Raw genomic sequence first — 19,056 nt, forward strand, 5'->3', positions numbered from 1 at the left:
CTTCATCACACCTGATTGAGCAATAATTCAACAGATTATCGAGTCATTTATATACAAGATCAACATTTTATATTTAAAAGATGGATGTTCAGATGAGGGGGAGTATTATACGCACTGCACTCTTTTTCCCTTCACCGAGTTTTTATCCCACTGGGTTTTTCTTGGTAAGGTTTTTAATGAGGCAGCAAACACCATATTTGCATATAATAACTTGTGAATATCCAAGGGGGAGTATTATGAATATTTATTATTGTATGGATATTCACTTCCTTATTTATGTCTTGGCATATTCTCTAGAACATTCTATTGGAGCCTATAAATACAAAGCTTATTGTAACCCTATGATTATCCCTTATTAATAAAATTACCTCTCTTTCTCTCCCAAATTCTTCTTCTCTTCTATCTTTATATTATAACATTATTGACATTTAATAATCATAATTTGCTATGTTATTTCATAATGTAAATTATAGTAACAAATTAGTGTCATAATTTGACAAATAAAAGATTTAGAGTCTTTCATACGTTATGTTTTAGACCATTAGATGAATAATACTATCCGTAAATAAAACCCTAACACCATTGCCTTAGGGACAATTTTTAGAAAATCCGTTTTTCTATATATGGACTAAATTATATAGTTTGATTTTTGGATAGTTGTTAATTTCGTAATGGCCTCAGTTGGATACATATAGAATTTTTATATTCGTACATTATAAAAAACATATAAATTTTGGGCCCCAAAATCGGGTCTTGGTCAGTCATCCACTCAACCCCATGCTTAAGTTAACCCTGCTCGATTCGATATGTGGCGACTTGTAAACTCGTATGAGTTTGGATAAATATAAAAGAGGCCACTACTCGAGAAGAAGGGAGGATGGTGGTTGGTGGATTAAGAAGAAAGGCCTAGAAATGGGTTTTGGGAGAAAGAAAATTTAAGTATGGAGTGTTATGGAGGGCGTGGATGGTTGGTGGTTCAGAAATTTTTTTTGCCTTGAATCTTGGATCCTTGCCTTTCTAATATACAACTTTTTTGTGTGGGTTAGGTAAGGAAGTTATGAAGATGAAATACTAGAAGTTGTGAATAAGTAGGGTTAGGGTTTCTAAAGGAAATGGGCTTTTGGGCCTTTTTTTTTAACTAGGTATTCGACATGGACTTTTTTGTGCTCTCTAAATTATAAAACCTTGTTAAAAAGTCAAGATAAATTCATACAAAGTTCATTATTGATAAATAAGCATCTTTTATCATTGATTTTATACTAAATGGGTACTTACACAATGGGTACTCACACGATGACGACGACAATAAACAACATGTGAGGTGACGTGACGACGTTAATTTTAAACCAAACACTTGTTTAAGAAAATGATAGCATAATACTCGTACAACATATTAAAGATAATGTTCCGATGAATTAAAAAGGTTTATTATTTTTTTCATAACTAGCACGTTACCTGCACAATTCGGCGGTTTTCGTGGTGGTGGGGACGGTTGTTGGTGGTAGTGGCGGCGTTGAGTGATGTTAGATGATTGATGTAAAAGTAATTGATGTAAATGGTTAATGTGGATATTTTAAAAGAAAAAATGATTGATAGTATTATATACTCATTAAGGGTATTTTATAAATTTTCCTCCGTGTAACTTTTGACATGGAGGTTATTTTCTTTATTATAGGAGTATAAATTAAAAGTTATAAAATATATATTATAATAAATCATTTAGATAATTATATAAGGTAAATATATAAAAAGAAAGTTTAATTAACCGATTAAGGAAAATATAATCAATAACTTAATAGGATATCATAGGTATATTATATGGAAAGTTATCAATATGTTTAAAGAACATTTTAAATATATCAATATTGTTGGAGTCAAGTTGCTCATACATTATAAGATTTGAAGTTCACAAACAATTCAGAAATACTTAAATCTTTGGTTCTGTAGCTGAGTCAGCTTGGACTGATCCAGGGCTGATCCAAGTCAGCCTAAACATCTTCACTAGAAGATGGTATCATTCCAGCTGCATCAAATGGAAGATAAGCACTTGGTCTAAGTCAAAGATAGAGAACAAGGATAGAAGGCTAAGCTGATAGGTGGAAATCAACTTGGTTCATGCAGTCAGCTTGGAAGGTACAAGTTCAGCCTGGAGTATTGCAAGTGCTCCAGTCTTGTTATTTAACTTTGTATAAACATCATACAATTGGATAAGCATCAGAAAGGACATTCTAGAAGTGTCAGCTGTTGATTGTAAACATTCTATGAGTTGTCCATTATATAGTTGCTGCACGATCATTTTTGGTGAGTATATGGGGAACAAAAAGGACAATGTCACTATCACCAGCTACTGATCAAGTAGAGGTCACGAGATCAAGACGCGTGGAAAATAATGGACGGCATCCAGGGCATGGCTGATGCCTACATAAACCAACCTTAGAGTCTTAAGAATGTGTGCATCCATTACATTAACTCTCACAATGATTAAAGCTATCAGCTTGGATTCGTGTTGTACCCAGCTTAGGCTAGTAGAGTTAATATTTAAAGTTGTAACTTGCTATTCAACCAAGTAGTTAGATTTGTAGGCTAATCTGTTCCATAACTACTTGTACTTCTTTTTATTTTCATCCATAAAAGAATGAGTTGAAATCAGCTTGCACTTTGTTTTTAGACTGCACTTATTGTCTTTATATTCTGCAAATCATCTTTACTTTTTCATTGTTAAATTATCTCAAGTTGATTATCGATAAATAATTTAAGATAATTTATATTCCGCATTAAAAGTTTTTTAGAGTTGTATTAAGTTTAAAAGTTGTATCTCCCCTCCCCTTTACAACTCTTTGAGACATCTTAAACCATCCTGTTATCTCATTGGGGACCTATCAAATACTTTATTGTGAAATAGAGGAGGGTGCAAAAGTTTATATAGTATTATAGATATAAATAAAATTTTGTCGTTTTTTTTATATATATGTATAGTTTATTATCTATAATATAACTAAAAGAGGGGGTTTAGGTACACTTGGCACCCCTAATCCCCCTCCTAGATCCTAATACTCCATCCTTATTAATCCTCTAATTTTTTAATATTTATTTATTATTTTAATAATCCTACAAAAATTTTGTACAACTTAACTAGGCTTAATTAGCAAGTATAATTCATCATCACGGTGTAAACAAAAATATAGATCCAATCATAATATTATCATAATAATAAAACCCTCACATATTCTCACTAAAAACAACCTATGACCAGACAAAAAAAAAAAAATCGACTACCAAAAGGTTCGACCTCATCCTATACCAGGTAACATGTTTTTAATTTTTAAAGATCATCACTTTTATGAAATTCAATATATTATGAACTTAAATTATTATTATCATTATTAATATTATTGTTATTAGTATTTTAATTAAAAGTTGAAAAAAAAAGGTACACTAGAATCAATATTTATATGGAGTTAATTTTTATATGTCTCCTTCTTTAGTTTTCGTATTGATTAAATTGTGATATTGGTCATAGGAATTTAATATACTTGAATTCTAATTTTTTTAGCTTTTGATTAATATACTTTGAGACTATCCATCCATTGGACGGGTCTGAGCACTAGTTAGCATATAGACGAAGGGTTTTGAAAACCCTTAAAAAAATCGCGAGAACCATTATAAACCACACATTATTATTTCTTTAATAAATTAATGAAAATTCATCCAAATAATTCAAAATGCTTTATTTCACAAATCGTACGTCGTTAGACCGAAAAAAAGTATGAGCACGTAGTCGTTAAAATTTCGTTTTCTTTCATTGGAGTTGTGACTCGATATATTTTTAACAAAGTTTTTAGTTGTCGTTTTTTTATTCTTGTGTACTTCGGTGTTTTAATAGCCTAATTTGTTCTCGAGATACTCTGTATTTTAATTTTCATTTTTTTTTCTTGTGCTTGTGGATTTAGTTGTCGCGGATTGATTTCGGTGTTTTAATAACCCTAATTTGTGACTAATCAATCCACAAATTATTTGGTGTTGATATACCCTTAATTGAGTCTTAAAAGATGCATTGAAATAATCCAGAAAGTTTCAGGCCATGAGTCTAGAGGTGAGGTTTGAATGCTTGAAAAACGAAAAACTTAATTGCTTTGCTGTCTAGTAGCTAGGCCGCAGTAAACGATAAGATACTGAGGATCGGTTTCGTGCTAACGTTTTTTAGTTTGGGTATAGGGATAGTACTCTCTTACCCGAATCCGTCGTATTGGCAACCTACTTGTGGTGATCATAAAAAACGGAAATGACAAAAAAGAACGGTGTCTCATGTGACGGTTAAATGAAAGAAAAAGATGGGAGAGATACTTTGGCCACCAATGGACTTGTGACTTGAGTTAATTTCCACCTACTGCCCCTACGAGAAAGAAATCATTTTAAGTTACAATTTACACCACTTAAGAATTGAGATAATCAACTTTTGGTCATCCAACTGTCATCTAATGTTATTCAATGCCTATAAGATTACAAATATTACAAATACAAATGTTCTCTTATGCTATAATAAGAGGGTGTTTGGGATTACGATATAAAGTGATTATTTGATTATTACGTTTGTAAAACACAAATAATCTAAAAACGTGTTTGGGTGAAAAAGTGATTATTTGCTATGAAAACGCAATTTTTGAAAAGCATGTACTTACATGCTTGCAGTTTTGAAAACGCATAATTTCTTTTAAAAAAGTAAAATTTATTTTGTAAACGCAACCCCAAACACCCCCTAAATGATCGACTGATCGTATATTCTATACTGTTTTGAAGTAATTGCACACTCCTAATACTCTCTTGTATTTCATAGTTTTAAAATAATTAGGTACACGTTAGAAAGATTAATGTGTAATAACCTATTAATTAAGCTTGTTTGAATTAAAAAATGGATGGATTTTCACTATTAGGGGGATTTTACGAGTTAGTAGTTACCATTTAAGAGACCATATTAACATCCATTGGGCAGTATATGAAGCTCGAAACATGCATTTATGAGATGAAATTCAAAGAGATATTTTATATAGTGGGAAAAAATTAAATACTTGGAAAGTTAATAGGTTTTGTTGTTTGATACAAAAGAGAATAAACAAAATATATAAAAGTGTAAAAAAAATAGACAAAAAGATTTAAAAAAATAAACAATACACAACTTAATTTATCTATGTCCCGGATTTTATCTCAGACATATGTGGTTCGAGATTCACATACTAATCAATTGGATGTCACAGTCATATCTCAAATGTTAACTACTAATTATTATCTCACTGTTCAGAAAAATAAAACTACATAACAAATAAAAAAAACATTCTCTTTCAATTTATAAGAAATGGAGAGAATAGAAATGATTATCACTTATCATTTCCTGCTACTTTTTAATGCAACTAAACAATAAACGTATTTTTCATTAATTTTCTCTATTTCATTTCATCCTATCAAACACTTTCTAAAATCGAAGACAAGGAATGACTAGGACACGAAATGTAAAAGGTTGAAATTGTATATACCTAAAATATAGGGATGTAAAAAGTAATAGACAAGCCAAAGAAAATCTTATATTCACAAAGTGTATATATACATCAACAAAGATTTTAAGAGGTGAGGTGATTGGAGCTAGCTAGCTAGCTGGTAATTCCATGGGGAGGCCACCATGCTGTGATAAAGTTGGCATCAAGAAAGGCCCATGGACCCCTGAAGAAGATATCATTTTGGTTACTTACATCCAAGATCATGGTCCTGGAAACTGGAGATCAGTGCCTACAAACACCGGTACTCATTTTTATATTTACAATGAATGACCATATGCAACTTCTACTTCTCTACTTCTAGTCTTCTACATATATATACAAATATTTGTATCATAATATGGCTCCAAAATACATCAAGATATCTTTAAAGTTTATACTATTTGATCAATAACATCAAGATATTTATGAAGCATCTCAAATAAGTACTTATTTGCTTGCATGATCACTAATTAACACACTTAGGAATTTTGTTTGACACGATCAAAACCACAGATTAAACACGTACCCATTTTGATCATGAGTGTGCAGCTCTTGATTATTGATTATAGACTTGATAAGTACAAATGTGATCACTAGTTAGAAGAGAATTATATGACATCACCTTTCGACTAAACTTACTAAACATAAACTGAATATATAGGATGAAAAAATACCAAGAAATTGGCTCCATGAATGTTGGTTTCAATCAATCTTATTAAGTGGCCGGCATGTTACTTAATTTAATTGTTTAAGTGTTGAAGCTGAATTTATGTTTTATGTTTGAATCTATTTTTAAGGCTTGTTAAGATGCAGCAAGAGTTGCAGACTAAGATGGACTAATTATCTAAGGCCTGGTATCAAAAGGGGCAACTTCACTCCACATGAAGAAGGGATGATTATTCATTTGCAAGCATTATTAGGTAACAAGTAAGTTTACTCATCGAACGATATCTTGAGCGACATTTTTTTTTTTTTTGATCATTGAGGCTTGGATATATACATTTTATTTGATAAAAGTGATACATCTTTTATCTGGGGGTGTACGTATCTTTTTTGAATAAAAAGTTCAAGCCGGCCTTGTGTATAATGTGCAGATGGGCAGCCATAGCTTCATATCTCCCACAAAGAACAGATAACGATATCAAGAATTACTGGAACACTCATTTAAAGAAAAAAATCAAGAAGTTACAATCAGCCTTCAATTCACCAATGCCACCATCCGAATCCACTTTAGCGGCCATATCCAAGATGCACCAGGCCACTGGCAAAAGCCACCAAAACATGACAAACAATAATAAGACTACTACCCCTCCTCATTGTTCCAATATCTATGCATCGAGTACGCAAAACATTTCAAGATTATTAGAAGGATGGATGAGATCATCATCTACTTCTTCATCAACAATTAATTCACATAAGAAACTTGCTGATCAAGAAACCGGACGGAAAGAGGGCCTCATCAATAGTCCTGATGTAGAAAGTGTCGATTTTGAATTCGGATCTGTTCTTTCATTTGATAATGGATGTTGGGACAAGATGATGATTAGTGGTACTAATTATGGGTCTGATGATCATGAGAAGGCTGCATGTATTTTGCATGAAAGAAAACTTCAGAAACAAGAAAGCTTGAGCTATACTAATAATAATAATAATAATCCTGCTTTGACATTCTTTGAAAAATGGCTACTAGATGAATCTGCAAGTCAAGTAGAAGCTGGAGCCATGGCCATATAGTAGCAAGCAAGTAAACTACGTACCGCTTTCTTAATATTTCTTTTTTCTATTTTATTGAATTCTTGTTTCCAACTGTAATCTAATCAAATGGTAGAAAAAACATTCTACCTTAATAAATTCATTCCTACCTAGCTCTACAATATTTGAAACACATATATATATGTATATGTATGCATGTGTTATGTATAATGTATGTACGTATTAACTATACCAACCCCGTGTATATATATATATATATATATAACTGTAAGCAAGTAAGCTAGTAAACATCCAATGCCGTTTTTACGGATTTTCGGTCGCAATACCATGACAGTGTATGAGGGAAGTCGAGATGTTAATCTGTTTTCAGGTTCTATCCAAATGATATATAGCAAAGGACCTTCGGTCTTTGCATAAGGTGATGGTAGAACTCTGTCTCCAAGAAATATAACTCATATTGCCAAGTTATATATATGGAAAGTCATTTACTCATTTTTTTTGTCTAGAATCAAACCACGAAGAGTTCCATCCAGATTAATACATTAGGTGAAATTATGTACAACCAAATTAAAAACATGATTAATAGATTACTAAAATTAAAAAAACCAAAGAAAATTATGTTATTGAATGTACGTAAATGTCTGTGATTGTGAAATATGGTTCACATGTAAACTCTGGGGAAACTTTGGTACACAAGATATAGGAGTTAAAGGGAAGGCATGTGACAAGGGTACTAAGTAAGTAAGTAATTAGTCATAACTAAAAGTAGGTGTATCATTCATGTGCATATATAGCTTTAGATGGTTCAAGTTAATGCTAGATCAACTTTTAGTTGGGCTCCCATTTTGTCACATAATAATTGGACAGTAGGTGTGTTATAAAGGAGATATTATAATTAGTAGTGATGAGTTATAAAAAATCTTGCCACATTGTAAGGTTAGGAAAAGAAATAAGTGGACTCAACAAAAATTAGTGAGTATTTTAAAAGGGAATTGATATGTATCCTGTTAAAAGAATAATCTAATAATCCTTTAAATTATAAGATTATGGTATATGGAAAGTTTAAAGGATAATGTTAAGAAGGGTTTACTGAAATACACGTGTCACCATCTTATGGTTTTAAGAAGATTTTTAAGTTTATATTTAGGATGATTTATCATTTCCTTTTTAAAAAGTAAACTAGAAAGGTATCCGCGTAATGCGGCATAACGAGTGTGGCGACAGTAGCATTGTGGTCATTAATATAAAACTAATTGAAGTAAAAGAGGGTGGTGTAGTTTTTTTAAGTATTGATCAGGGGTGTATATTATAACTAAATTCTTTAAAATTATTATATGTATATTATATAAAGATATTTAAGGTTACCAATTCACAATTTGAGAATGATAGAAATAGGTTTGTTTTATAAAAGAGTAAACATAACATAGTAAATAATGGATGAGATTTTTAATCTTTTGATTTTGATGTAAGTGAGATAACCTATTAATCAAATTCTATATCTAGTCCTTTATAAATCTATGAAAGGGTAAAAAAAATCAATTCTAACAATATTATTTGAACTTTTATTAATAATGAAGCTAGGCTAATACAAATAAAAAAATAAAAGCGTAAGAGATAAGAAATTTAGGAAAAGCTAATGGCGTTAAGTTCTTCTGTTGCAAAACAGATCAAAGTGATGGTTCTTGTTTAAGAAGATACAGTCGTTTTTGGCTTAATTTCAGAGTATCCATCGTAAGATAATGATTAAAATAAGAAATGCTAAACATATATTTGGTAAAGTTATAAGAGTTTCGGTCAGGGTTTTTTTTCACAATTTTTCTTGTAAAGATTTTTTGACCCTTTTAAGGGTCCTCGGAATGTTGTTCTTACAATGTGAAAGCGACTAGTTACATAGTTTTAGATTTATAAAACTTTTAAATATTGATTTTTTTTTCATACAGTATCTTATCTATAATCTACGACATTATATTAAACAAATGTCCCTTATTTTTTCTTTTACAGTTATGATTGGGATTCTAAAATACCATTCATTCTCATTAAATAATTCATCTATCTCCACTTCATATACCTATAAACGTTTTAATAAATTAATTATATATCTATCCCTTAACTCTCAAAATATATTTACATCAATAACATACACTACTCGTCGTCACTGCGATCATCACCACCTGTCGTCACCAACACTACACCGTCGTAGCTACAACCATCGTCGCAATATAATACGTCGATACGAGCATCCATATAGTACTTTGAAATGTGTTTTACTTTTATAAGTTTGGGTAAATTGCAATTTTGCCTCTGAACTTGGCACAATTTGCATCTTTCATCATACATCGATACAAGCATCCATATAATACGATTTGCAATTTTGCACGATTTTACAATTTTCATCACTGCGACTAACTACGTTATTTTTATTCTGTTAAGTTGCCCCACGTGAGGGCAAGAAAGTCTTTCGACATTATTCGCAAGCTTAGTTACAGTTTTCGTTCCTTAAATTGTTAATTTTTATACTTTTCATCCCTCAAAAAATTATTTTTTATGACTTTTTTATGTACATTAATTTATTTTTTTTCTTTTGAATATTTCATATCCCTTGAAACATAATTGTTTACAGAAATATTTTACTTGAATATTTTCATATCACAAATTTAAAACAACATACAAATCAAAAATAATAAGAAAAATAAAAGCTATTTGTATAAAAATGTTACGAAAAAAAGTCATAAAAGAATTATTTTTCATTCAGAGGATGAAAAGTGCAAATTTAATTTACACTCGTAAAACATGTCCACATGTTTCTCACATTTGACAACTTAATTGATAAAAAGTAATGCACTTAATTGCGGTGACAAAAAATGCCAAATTAGAGGTTTTCATTAAGTGATAATGAAAATTTAAGGGTGTTCATCAAACCGTTAAACCGATTAAATTAGACCAAATCGCGGTACTTGGATTGGTTTGTTAAAGTCAGGTTTGATGGTTTAAGTTTTAGAAACTGGGTTATTTTGTTCGGTAAGGTTTGAGCAAAGAAAAAACCGCTGAAATCCAAACCAGACCATACTTCATACTTTCACAACTCGAGAAGAAGACGCCGTTATCTAAAATCATAAAGCTTAAATATGTTACGAAGATAAACACTATTATGTTCCAAATTCTTTACAGTTTCATTATAAAGAACACGCCTATATTTCAAATTTATAATTAATTATATATTTTTATTGTAAAGAAACTTTTTCAATATTCGGATGTTATATCTCTTAGTTTGACCTGTTAGTACTTTTATACTTTTAATTTTAAGTGTTTGTTATACATCTTAATATAAATCTTACATATAATTATATGAAATTAAAAAAAGGAAAAAATTAATTAAACGTCAGACAGGCCAATCCGGACCGGCTTTATTAAGTTTGGTACTATTCGAAAGTGTTCTGGTTTGGTTCAATACATATTGAACGGAATTGCCAGTTTAGTTTGAGATTTAATCCAAACTGAAGCAAACCGGTCCATGAATAAAAGGTCTCAACTACATTATAAAGCATTTGTTTCCTCAATTTTTTCAACTTTACACAAGTGAAAACCCCAAAATACCCCTATTACTTATTTATAATACCCTTAGAATAAATTTCAACCACTAATTTTTTTCTCTCTCCTTAAATCTCAACCACTCATTTCTCTCTCATTCATAAATTTCTCTAATTCATTCAAAATCTTTTATGGATAAATTATAAAAAAATATATAGGTATTTTTAAAATTTCATACTCTTTCGTGAAAGATGTCATTTGATATATTTTCAATGAATTTTTAAATCCGATAGTGAAACTAATACGGGTGAAACCCATACGGCCAAATATCACGCCATATCACAACCTATACTTACTCTCGTATTGAAATGTGCAAATGATGCCAAACTCCAAAAAGTGTAATACGGAGTACTGTCTTTAAAGCCCTTGTCAAACATAAATAAAATTTAGTTTTGGTTTTTTTAACAACCCTGTAAAAAAAAGATACACAAAATCAGGCGTGTAAAATCTTGCAAAACCCTCCGTGGGCGAGAGAAGAAAGGAATGGATTTTCAAGTGGTAGTGTTAGCCGGAGGCACTTCCAAGAAGCTTTCCCCTCTTGTTTCCAAGGTCCTATATCGTTGTTATTAGTATTGTCTCTCTCATGTGTATATATGTATATATATATATCTGCTTTTGCTTGTATATGTATATAATATATTTATTGTTTGATTAATTTGATTGGGGGTTTGCAGGACGTCCCAAAATCGCTACTTCCCGTAGCCAATCGCCCGGTTCTTTCATACGTTTTGGACCTCTTGGAGAAAAGCAATCTCAAAGATCTCATTGTTGTATGTTACCCCCCTTTTTCTCTTCTCAATACTAATTTCAATATTGAATATATAGTATATAGATAATATGTTATTGAGTTAGTTGATTTAATGACTTATACTTATTATATAATTGTTGGGACCCCTAACGGTGCATTATTTTTCAAAAGTTCGCATCTTGCGGTTTCTAGTGTAAAAGAAATTTTATTTTTTTTGTTATAATGAATGAGAGCCACACGGTTAACAAATGAATGTAGGAGGATCCCTCTTATAGTCTTATGTAACTCACGAAAGTTTTAGCGCACCAAGTAAATGCCTGTCACCTAGAAGAATGTCACACTAGTATGGAATTAGCCAATTTTGATTACACTATAGTTAAAAAGTTCCAACCATATCATGGTATTTGGATAAGTCAGAGATAACGCTTTATTGATGGAACTTAAAACAAACTTTTATGAGTAGATTATTTAGACCCATTTAGAAGAATCCACATTTTTTCGTTCAGTAGAATGCGTAATTTTAGATATTGAGTTTTAAGCTTTCCCAGTTGGCAACGACGGTGTAATTCTAGTTGATTTATAGGATACAATTATTCTATTTGTTTGCATTTTTGTCTATGTTGAGATGGGTTCCAGTAACTCATGGAATTGTGATTCAAAGATAAAGACAATCATGGATCTCTTTTTAATCAAGTTTTTGGGTACAGGTTGTTGAAGGAGAAGATACTGACGGTCTTGTTGAAATTTGGATATCAGAGGCTTATGCTGATCGATTACATGTTCAAGTAAGCTGGTGGTTGATCAATTAGTTTTTATGCTTTCTTGTCATAAATCTGTGTTTAAACTTATGAAGGTTTTTACTGTAAATTTTCAAGGTTTTTATTTTAATTATGTTAATCAAGTAGCAGCTAGCTTAGTCGATGAGATTTAAGACTCAAATGCTAGCGGTTTTAGGTCTGGTCTATCCATCTGCATAATCTATTTTAGAGACATAGGTTTGTTTGTATTTTGCTTTTTGAGTGGGGACCTTCATTAGATTGCTGATGCGTACCTGTATAGTTGTATTAAGTTCACGACTAGGAGTAGGACATTTCTTTTACCAATTTTCATGTTCATTTGTACCGATCTTGATACGATCTCAGAGTGTACTAGCTACTTAAAGAAATTTTAGAGGGATTAGTAGTCAGAGACACACATTCAATGTCTTTTCATTCTTTAATTAGTTCCATTATTATTGTTATTGCCCACTGACTGGCAAGCTTACTTGCTGATAAAGTCAGGTGTTAGAATTGGTTTAGGAAGTTAAAAATAAACAGGGTATTTGAATTTAAGTATTTAGGCACATGAAGGGTTGAGTCTTATACTAGGAGATCCTTGTTTTTAAAACTACATGAACTTTTTTTATTGTTTGCTTCATCATGAATATAACTTTATCTGGTTCTTATCACATCTATGTGTAAAATGAAAGAAGGATGGCTATTCATAGGATTGAGATAGGAATAAAGTTTATATTTTGTAATGTAAAGCATTTGATCTAATTGTATAATTAATCTTGGTCTCATTGGTAAAATATTTTTTTTATCTACATTGATTAGAAAACTTCAAGATATAAGTTTGTGTTCATGCCACTTACTTAAAGTGTAGAATACTAAGCTTAAGTAATTAATATTGTATCACTCTATATTCTTACTCTCTCAGCAAAGAGTGATCATTATATTTAAACAAATCAAGTTTGTAAAAGTTTTTAGATCAGGAATCAATGATATTTTTAACTTTTCGAACAGCCCAGTAACGAATTATTGGTTATACTATAGTCTTTTTAATTTTGAATCTTGTATTTTATTATTTGAGAAAGAAACCGAAGATCTCTTTATCACATGATGGCCTTTCATGAGAGTGTTGTCGATCTGCTTATTTAAATGGGTTGAATCAATATATTATTTAGTTAAAAGGGAATTGGTTCAATTGATTGAAAATGTCCAACATCTATTTGAAAGTTTTTTGTTCAAAGATTTATATAATAGTAAATATTTATGATCATAATTAACACAAACATTACTTAGAGAAGTGGGCAACAATGTGTTTGTTGGTGTGTTGACCTGTTAACCAACCCGCACATCTTGCCACCTTAGGTCATACTAAATTCACCTTGTTCAAGTAAGCTAAGCTTTATCATTTATAGGTTGCTGCTGTCCCGGAGGAAGTTGGAACAGCTGGTGCTCTAAGAGCAATTGGTCATCACTTGACTGCATCTGACATTCTGGTTGGACATCTCACATCTGTTTCATTTGATTAAGGGAAGACCATTTTATAGACGCACTAATTTTATAATCCGTGTGCAGGTTGTGAGCGGCGATCTTGTTTGTGATATATCCCCTGGAGCAGTGGCTGCTGCTCATAGACGACATGATGCTGTAGTAACTGCAATGTTTTGTTCCGTGCCAGTCAGTGGCCCCCCTGAATCGGGCCCCTCGAGTGGAAAGGACAAAACAAAGAAACCAGGACGCTATAATATTGTGGGCCTGGACTCCACCGAACAATTTCTTCTATATATAGCGGCCGGTTAGATCTTCAGATTTTGTATTTCCTCGATGAATAGTATCTTAGAAGTACTCTTATCTATTTTCACATGATCTGCAGGTATGGACGTTGAGAAAGATATTAAAGTTCAAAAGAGCATCCTTCGTGCTGTAGGAAAGGTAGATGCTACTTTTAACGAATTAAACTTATTTGCTCTATATGATGTTTCTCACATGGGTTCGATCTTCTACTGTGTAGATGGAAATTCGATCAGATTTAATGGACGCTCATTTATATGCATTCAAAAGGTTTAAGATCTAGTTTTTTCTAATTGATGGTTGATTTCATTAAAATAATCATACTTTCTTTTCCTTATACTTTCGTTTCATAGGACTGTTCTTAAGGAAGTTCTTGATCAGAAGCAAAGTTTTAGAAGCTTAAAGCAGGATGTGCTGCCTTATCTAGTTAAAAGTCAGCTGGTTGGTTTGTTAAGACTCTGCTTCACTTTTCTTCGTTTAGTTAGCATTCTTATGTAATATCTTTTTTGCTCAATCAGAGGTCTGAACTATTATTGAATGGAAGACAAGTCGAAGAAAATGGCAATGAGAAGGATGATATCAATAACAACAAAGTGATGCTTTCTCAACTTCTGGCCAATGCATCTACACCAAGTTTTCATGAACTTTATGCGTTGGGTCCCAATGGTTTTGCCCCAGTTGAGAGAAAAACCCACAAATGCTGTGTTTATATTGCCAGTAAGAGCAAATATTGTGCAAGACTAAATTCCATTCAAGCGTTTAGTGACATCAACAGAGATGTGAGTTCAATTTTGTTCTCTTTCTGTTCTAAGGTTGTACATGTTTAAGTGTGGCATAATTGGGCCTTTTGGGTAACAGAAGAATATGGTTTTCTATACGTGTTAAATACGTCAGGTTGGTGCAAACACTCTTTAATCAAATTTCTTAGATCTTATACAATTACCCCATAAAATATCGTGACCAGGTATATATATGCGTATAGATGTCAAATAGTAATCTATCTTTTGAATAAAATGTTTTAGGAGGTTTGGTGCCTTGAAAAACAAAAGTATATGTGCTAGTGTGCTACTATGACCCGTTCTCTTTATAGCTAATTTATAAATATTACTGTTACCCCGCTAGAAATAAAACACATACCCTATTGCGAACCAACCTGTTCATTAGTTAGTAAGACGGGTTGACATTGCCGTCTGGTATATACGAAAGGAGCTGATTTTTCATTTCTAAGCATGCCAGGTCATAGGAGATGCAAGTCACCTATCTGGATGTTCCTTCTCTGTGCACAACAATGTTATTCATCCGTCTGCTGTTCTTGGCTCCAAAACCACAGTAAGATATTTTGATATTTGTATATTATTTTCTTTTCAATTTTCAAGATGACAAACAAATTCAAACTTCCACCGGTGTAAAGAGACTAGAACTTAGAACCTTTAAGTTTGTGAGAAATTCTTTCTGTGAAGTTACAGGTAATGAGATCAAAGTTGTATGGTTTCTGACTAATCTATACCTGATTGAGAGTGTACTATTTAATTTCATATATACTGTAGACACAAAGACCATGATAACCCTTTACTAATTATAAGATACCACTGGCATGTGGTTCGACTGGTTCTATCCATGTTTGTAGGGATGATAAAAATGTGTTGCTCGAAGAGGCTGGGTAATGGTTCGAAACTGGTTTTGGCACATCATAAGTAATTAATCATTTGGTATGGGTCGAACTGTTGTGACTTCTGAACACTTCCCTATTTTTATTTTTTATTTTTTTGAGTTAATTGGATAATTAGTATGATACTTACAAATTGCACTACTGATCAGACAATCAGTACAATATTAATCATTTGAACATCTAATAAAGTGATTTGGGAGTTCCATGCATTTGCGCTCCACCCATTAGACCTGTTTTCTTATTAGTTATATCTTTTAGCTTTAACAGATATGACCCCGTTAGAGATGAAAGATAACCGACACTTATGGTTGAAAATGTCACTTCCACAAGCTTGTAGTAGAATTTAATTTATATATGCTTTCTGTATCTTATCAATAGTCTCCTTTCTGGTTAGTTACATCCCTTTTAACAATTTAATATAGGTTGGACCGCAATGCATGTTGTGGGAAGGTTCACAAATGGGTGACAAATGCAGCGTTAAGCGATCTGTTATTGGGCGTCATTGTCGGATAGGATCAAATGTAAAGGTATGGTGATATGTTTCCCTTTTATAATCCATAACCACAAACACTAGATAATTACCATATGATGGTACTTTACAAGCAGCATCTGGTGCAAAATGGGAGAATAAAATTAAAGCAAATAATTATTGGATCATTAATACCATAACTTTTTGTAGGTTGTGAATTCAGTCATTATGAATCATGTTACCATTGGAGATGGGTGTTCTATACAAGGCTCCGTTATTTCCAGTAATGTACAGCTTCAAGAGCGAGCCGTACTCAAGGATTGTCAAGTATTCTCTCTGTCTTTCTTTATCTCTCATGGAATTAGGTGACAAAGTGGAAGGGTTGGGTAACGGGTCAAAAAACATGTACTGGACAGGACAGGCCAGGCCGGATCAGTTGACCAGAAACACCTTTTGTTTAACTTTTTAAAAACATCCGTGTTAAAATTTGTTGCAAAAAGAATATTTTTGCATTACAAACCTAGTTTTAATTTTTGTAGGTTGTGTTTTATCAATAAGGCACTTTGGGTGACTCTGAACCCGTGGACCCATGGAACCCTATATGTTTTTGTAGCTAAGTTTAAGAATCTGACCCGATAGACAGAAGAAATAACCCGAAACGATGCGTTCACAAGTAAATGGGTTAAAGTTGCCATCTCTAAGCATCAGTACGATCTGTCTGTCATCAAACCTCATAGGCTAAAGAGAAACACGGTTCAAGATGTTAGTGCCATCTCTGAGTGTCAGTATCTGGTTAATTGTTAGTGTGATTAATCATGTCCTGTTTGCTATGCTGCATACAGGTTGGTGCTGGTTTTGTTGTTACTGCTGGCAGTGAGCACAAAGGGGAAGCATTAGCAAAAAAATAGAAAAAGTGACCACCATTACATTTTTGTCAGGATCAGTTTGGTTTTGAGTTTACATTAATGCTACTGGAAATCACACCTATTGTATAACGAGAGAAATTTTATGTTTTAGTGCTAACTGTGTTAGAATTTAGAATGTTAGGTTTTTAGTGGTTTGAGGTGAAACTGAATTTTTTGTAATAGAGTGATTTGTGAATTATTCTTTCTTCAGTTTGCTCAGTTTGTAATAGAGCATTATACTTCTACAAAGATGAATATAGTAATGAATAATGATAATGATTCATGTCAGATAAGTAAATACGTAGGGGCTAGGGTTTCTTGTGAAGTCAAGTATTGACCTTTTACATTTTGGAGCTGTCTCCTAAAGCTCACAAGATGAGCGAGTAGGGAGGGTAATGGGTCAAATTTAGCTAGATTAGCAGGGGCGCTTTTATAATACACTGGATTATTAACCCGCGTAATACGCGGGAGGACACATAAAAAGTATATCAATGTAACACCAGAAATCCACCCGATCATATTATGATGAAACCTATAAACGTAAGAAAAACCTCTCTTGATGAGAATTGAATTCATGACTTCTGAATAATTTGATTATTAATTTTTAAAAATATATTACAGTTAACTTTTGTAAAAGATGCAAAATTATAAATTAAATATCTAAAATGAAGGCTTAATAATCTGCATATATGTATTTGTTTTATATTTGATTAATAAAAAAACTTATGCCATCTTTTTATATACTAAAAGTTAGTTGTTATTTATCGATCATTCATGACTTTCGATTTTTTCTTTTAATTTTGACTTTTTCTAATATAGGTATAAATAAAAAATATGGGTCTGCAAAAACTTTAAGTATTAATTATATTAATAAAGAGTAAATTATAAAAATGTCCCTATGGTTTGTTCATTTATTGTGAACCATTGATCGTCGGGAGTTTTTTCATTAACTATCCCTACAGTAGTAAAACTTTACAAAAAGGGAGACTTCTCAAGCTAAAAAATAGATATGTCCTTTTAATTTATTATTTTAATCATTTAATTAAGACTAAAATATGACAAAAAAATTATCATCAACATTTCTCTTTTCATATTTCATTTTTTACATTTTACTTCTTTATTCCTTTTCAAACTCCATGCATTACTATCCATGACAAAATTCGTCCTTGTTTATTCTTCAACTATCTGATGTTTAGATAAAAACTTGAAGGAGTGAAATGATTTATTATGATGCGCCAATTTGAGTTCGTCACAACAATCAATATTGGGCTTGATCTCTTACACTCTAAAACTATGAGACCAATGTGAGACATTTTAAATATGTTGTTTTTAATATGAAACATATTATATGTATTTTAATTTATTTAATCATGATGCTTATATTCTTAATAATAAAAAATGATTTCATTTAGCTTCATTTTTATACAACAAATCAAACAAAAGCAATGTATTATTTCATTAGCAATACTCTAAAAAGTGAACAAAAAAGTTATTAGAGACTTGACTTTATATACTTAACAATCTATGACAGAAACTAAATTTAAAATTAAATCAGCTTAGTTTAAATATCAGGTTATAATTGTTTTTCTATTAACAAAAGAATAGCATCATGTTAAAAGTTACATAGGAAAAAATGTCAAAAATACATTTCATGATTATATTACATTATCTATTGCTTATCCTATAAAATATTTCCGTTAACTATTTACATCAATTATTTTTACATCAATTATCTACAACACTCGACACCGCCTCTACCACCAAAAGTCCTCCCCAACCACCACATCGCGCCGTCATGAACACCGCCGTATTGCGCGGGTACCGTGCTAGTATATAATACATCAACTCCCAACTTTTTAATTTTTGAACATTAGTAAT

The 19,056-nt window shown here is 31.8% G+C and overlaps 2 protein-coding genes across 2 annotated transcripts; both read left to right on the forward strand.

The window, feature by feature from the left end:
- Positions 1–5,624: 5,624 nt before the first annotated feature.
- Positions 5,625–7,472, forward strand: LOC122603783 (transcription factor MYB60-like). Its single transcript, XM_043776590.1, has 3 exons — positions 5,625–5,790; positions 6,326–6,455; positions 6,623–7,472. Exons 1-3 carry the CDS (start codon positions 5,658–5,660, stop codon positions 7,260–7,262), a joined length of 903 nt encoding a protein of 300 aa, XP_043632525.1. The 5' UTR covers positions 5,625–5,657; the 3' UTR covers positions 7,263–7,472.
- A 3,741-nt stretch (positions 7,473–11,213) lies between these two features.
- On the forward strand, positions 11,214–17,454 carry LOC122603866 (translation initiation factor eIF-2B subunit gamma). Its single transcript, XM_043776699.1, has 13 exons — positions 11,214–11,378; positions 11,504–11,599; positions 12,285–12,362; positions 13,760–13,840; positions 13,920–14,139; positions 14,218–14,276; positions 14,356–14,405; positions 14,489–14,576; positions 14,654–14,914; positions 15,372–15,464; positions 16,227–16,331; positions 16,484–16,600; positions 17,116–17,454. The coding sequence occupies exons 1-13, from the start codon at positions 11,313–11,315 to the stop codon at positions 17,179–17,181; spliced, it is 1,380 nt and encodes a 459-aa protein (XP_043632634.1). The 5' UTR covers positions 11,214–11,312; the 3' UTR covers positions 17,182–17,454.
- The last annotated feature ends 1,602 nt before the right edge of the window (positions 17,455–19,056 follow it).

This window comes from Erigeron canadensis, chromosome 6 (genome assembly GCF_010389155.1).
Source record: "Erigeron canadensis isolate Cc75 chromosome 6, C_canadensis_v1, whole genome shotgun sequence".
NCBI lineage: Eukaryota > Viridiplantae > Streptophyta > Magnoliopsida > Asterales > Asteraceae > Erigeron > Erigeron canadensis.

Excerpts from the sequence above, each read along its gene's own strand:
- LOC122603783 (XM_043776590.1), top strand. The coding sequence starts at position 5,658 with ATGGGGAGGCCACCATGCTGTGATAAAGTTGGCATCAAGAAAGGCCCA. Across the intron at positions 5,791-6,325 it reads ATCAGTGCCTACAAACACCG|GCTTGTTAAGATGCAGCAAG; the intron begins GTACTCATTTTT and ends TCTATTTTTAAG. Across the intron at positions 6,456-6,622 it reads CAAGCATTATTAGGTAACAA|ATGGGCAGCCATAGCTTCAT; the intron begins GTAAGTTTACTC and ends TATAATGTGCAG.
- LOC122603866 (XM_043776699.1), top strand. The coding sequence starts at position 11,313 with ATGGATTTTCAAGTGGTAGTGTTAGCCGGAGGCACTTCCAAGAAGCTT. Across the intron at positions 11,379-11,503 it reads TTTCCCCTCTTGTTTCCAAG|GACGTCCCAAAATCGCTACT; the intron begins GTCCTATATCGT and ends GGGGGTTTGCAG. Across the intron at positions 14,406-14,488 it reads CATTTATATGCATTCAAAAG|GACTGTTCTTAAGGAAGTTC; the intron begins GTTTAAGATCTA and ends TTCGTTTCATAG.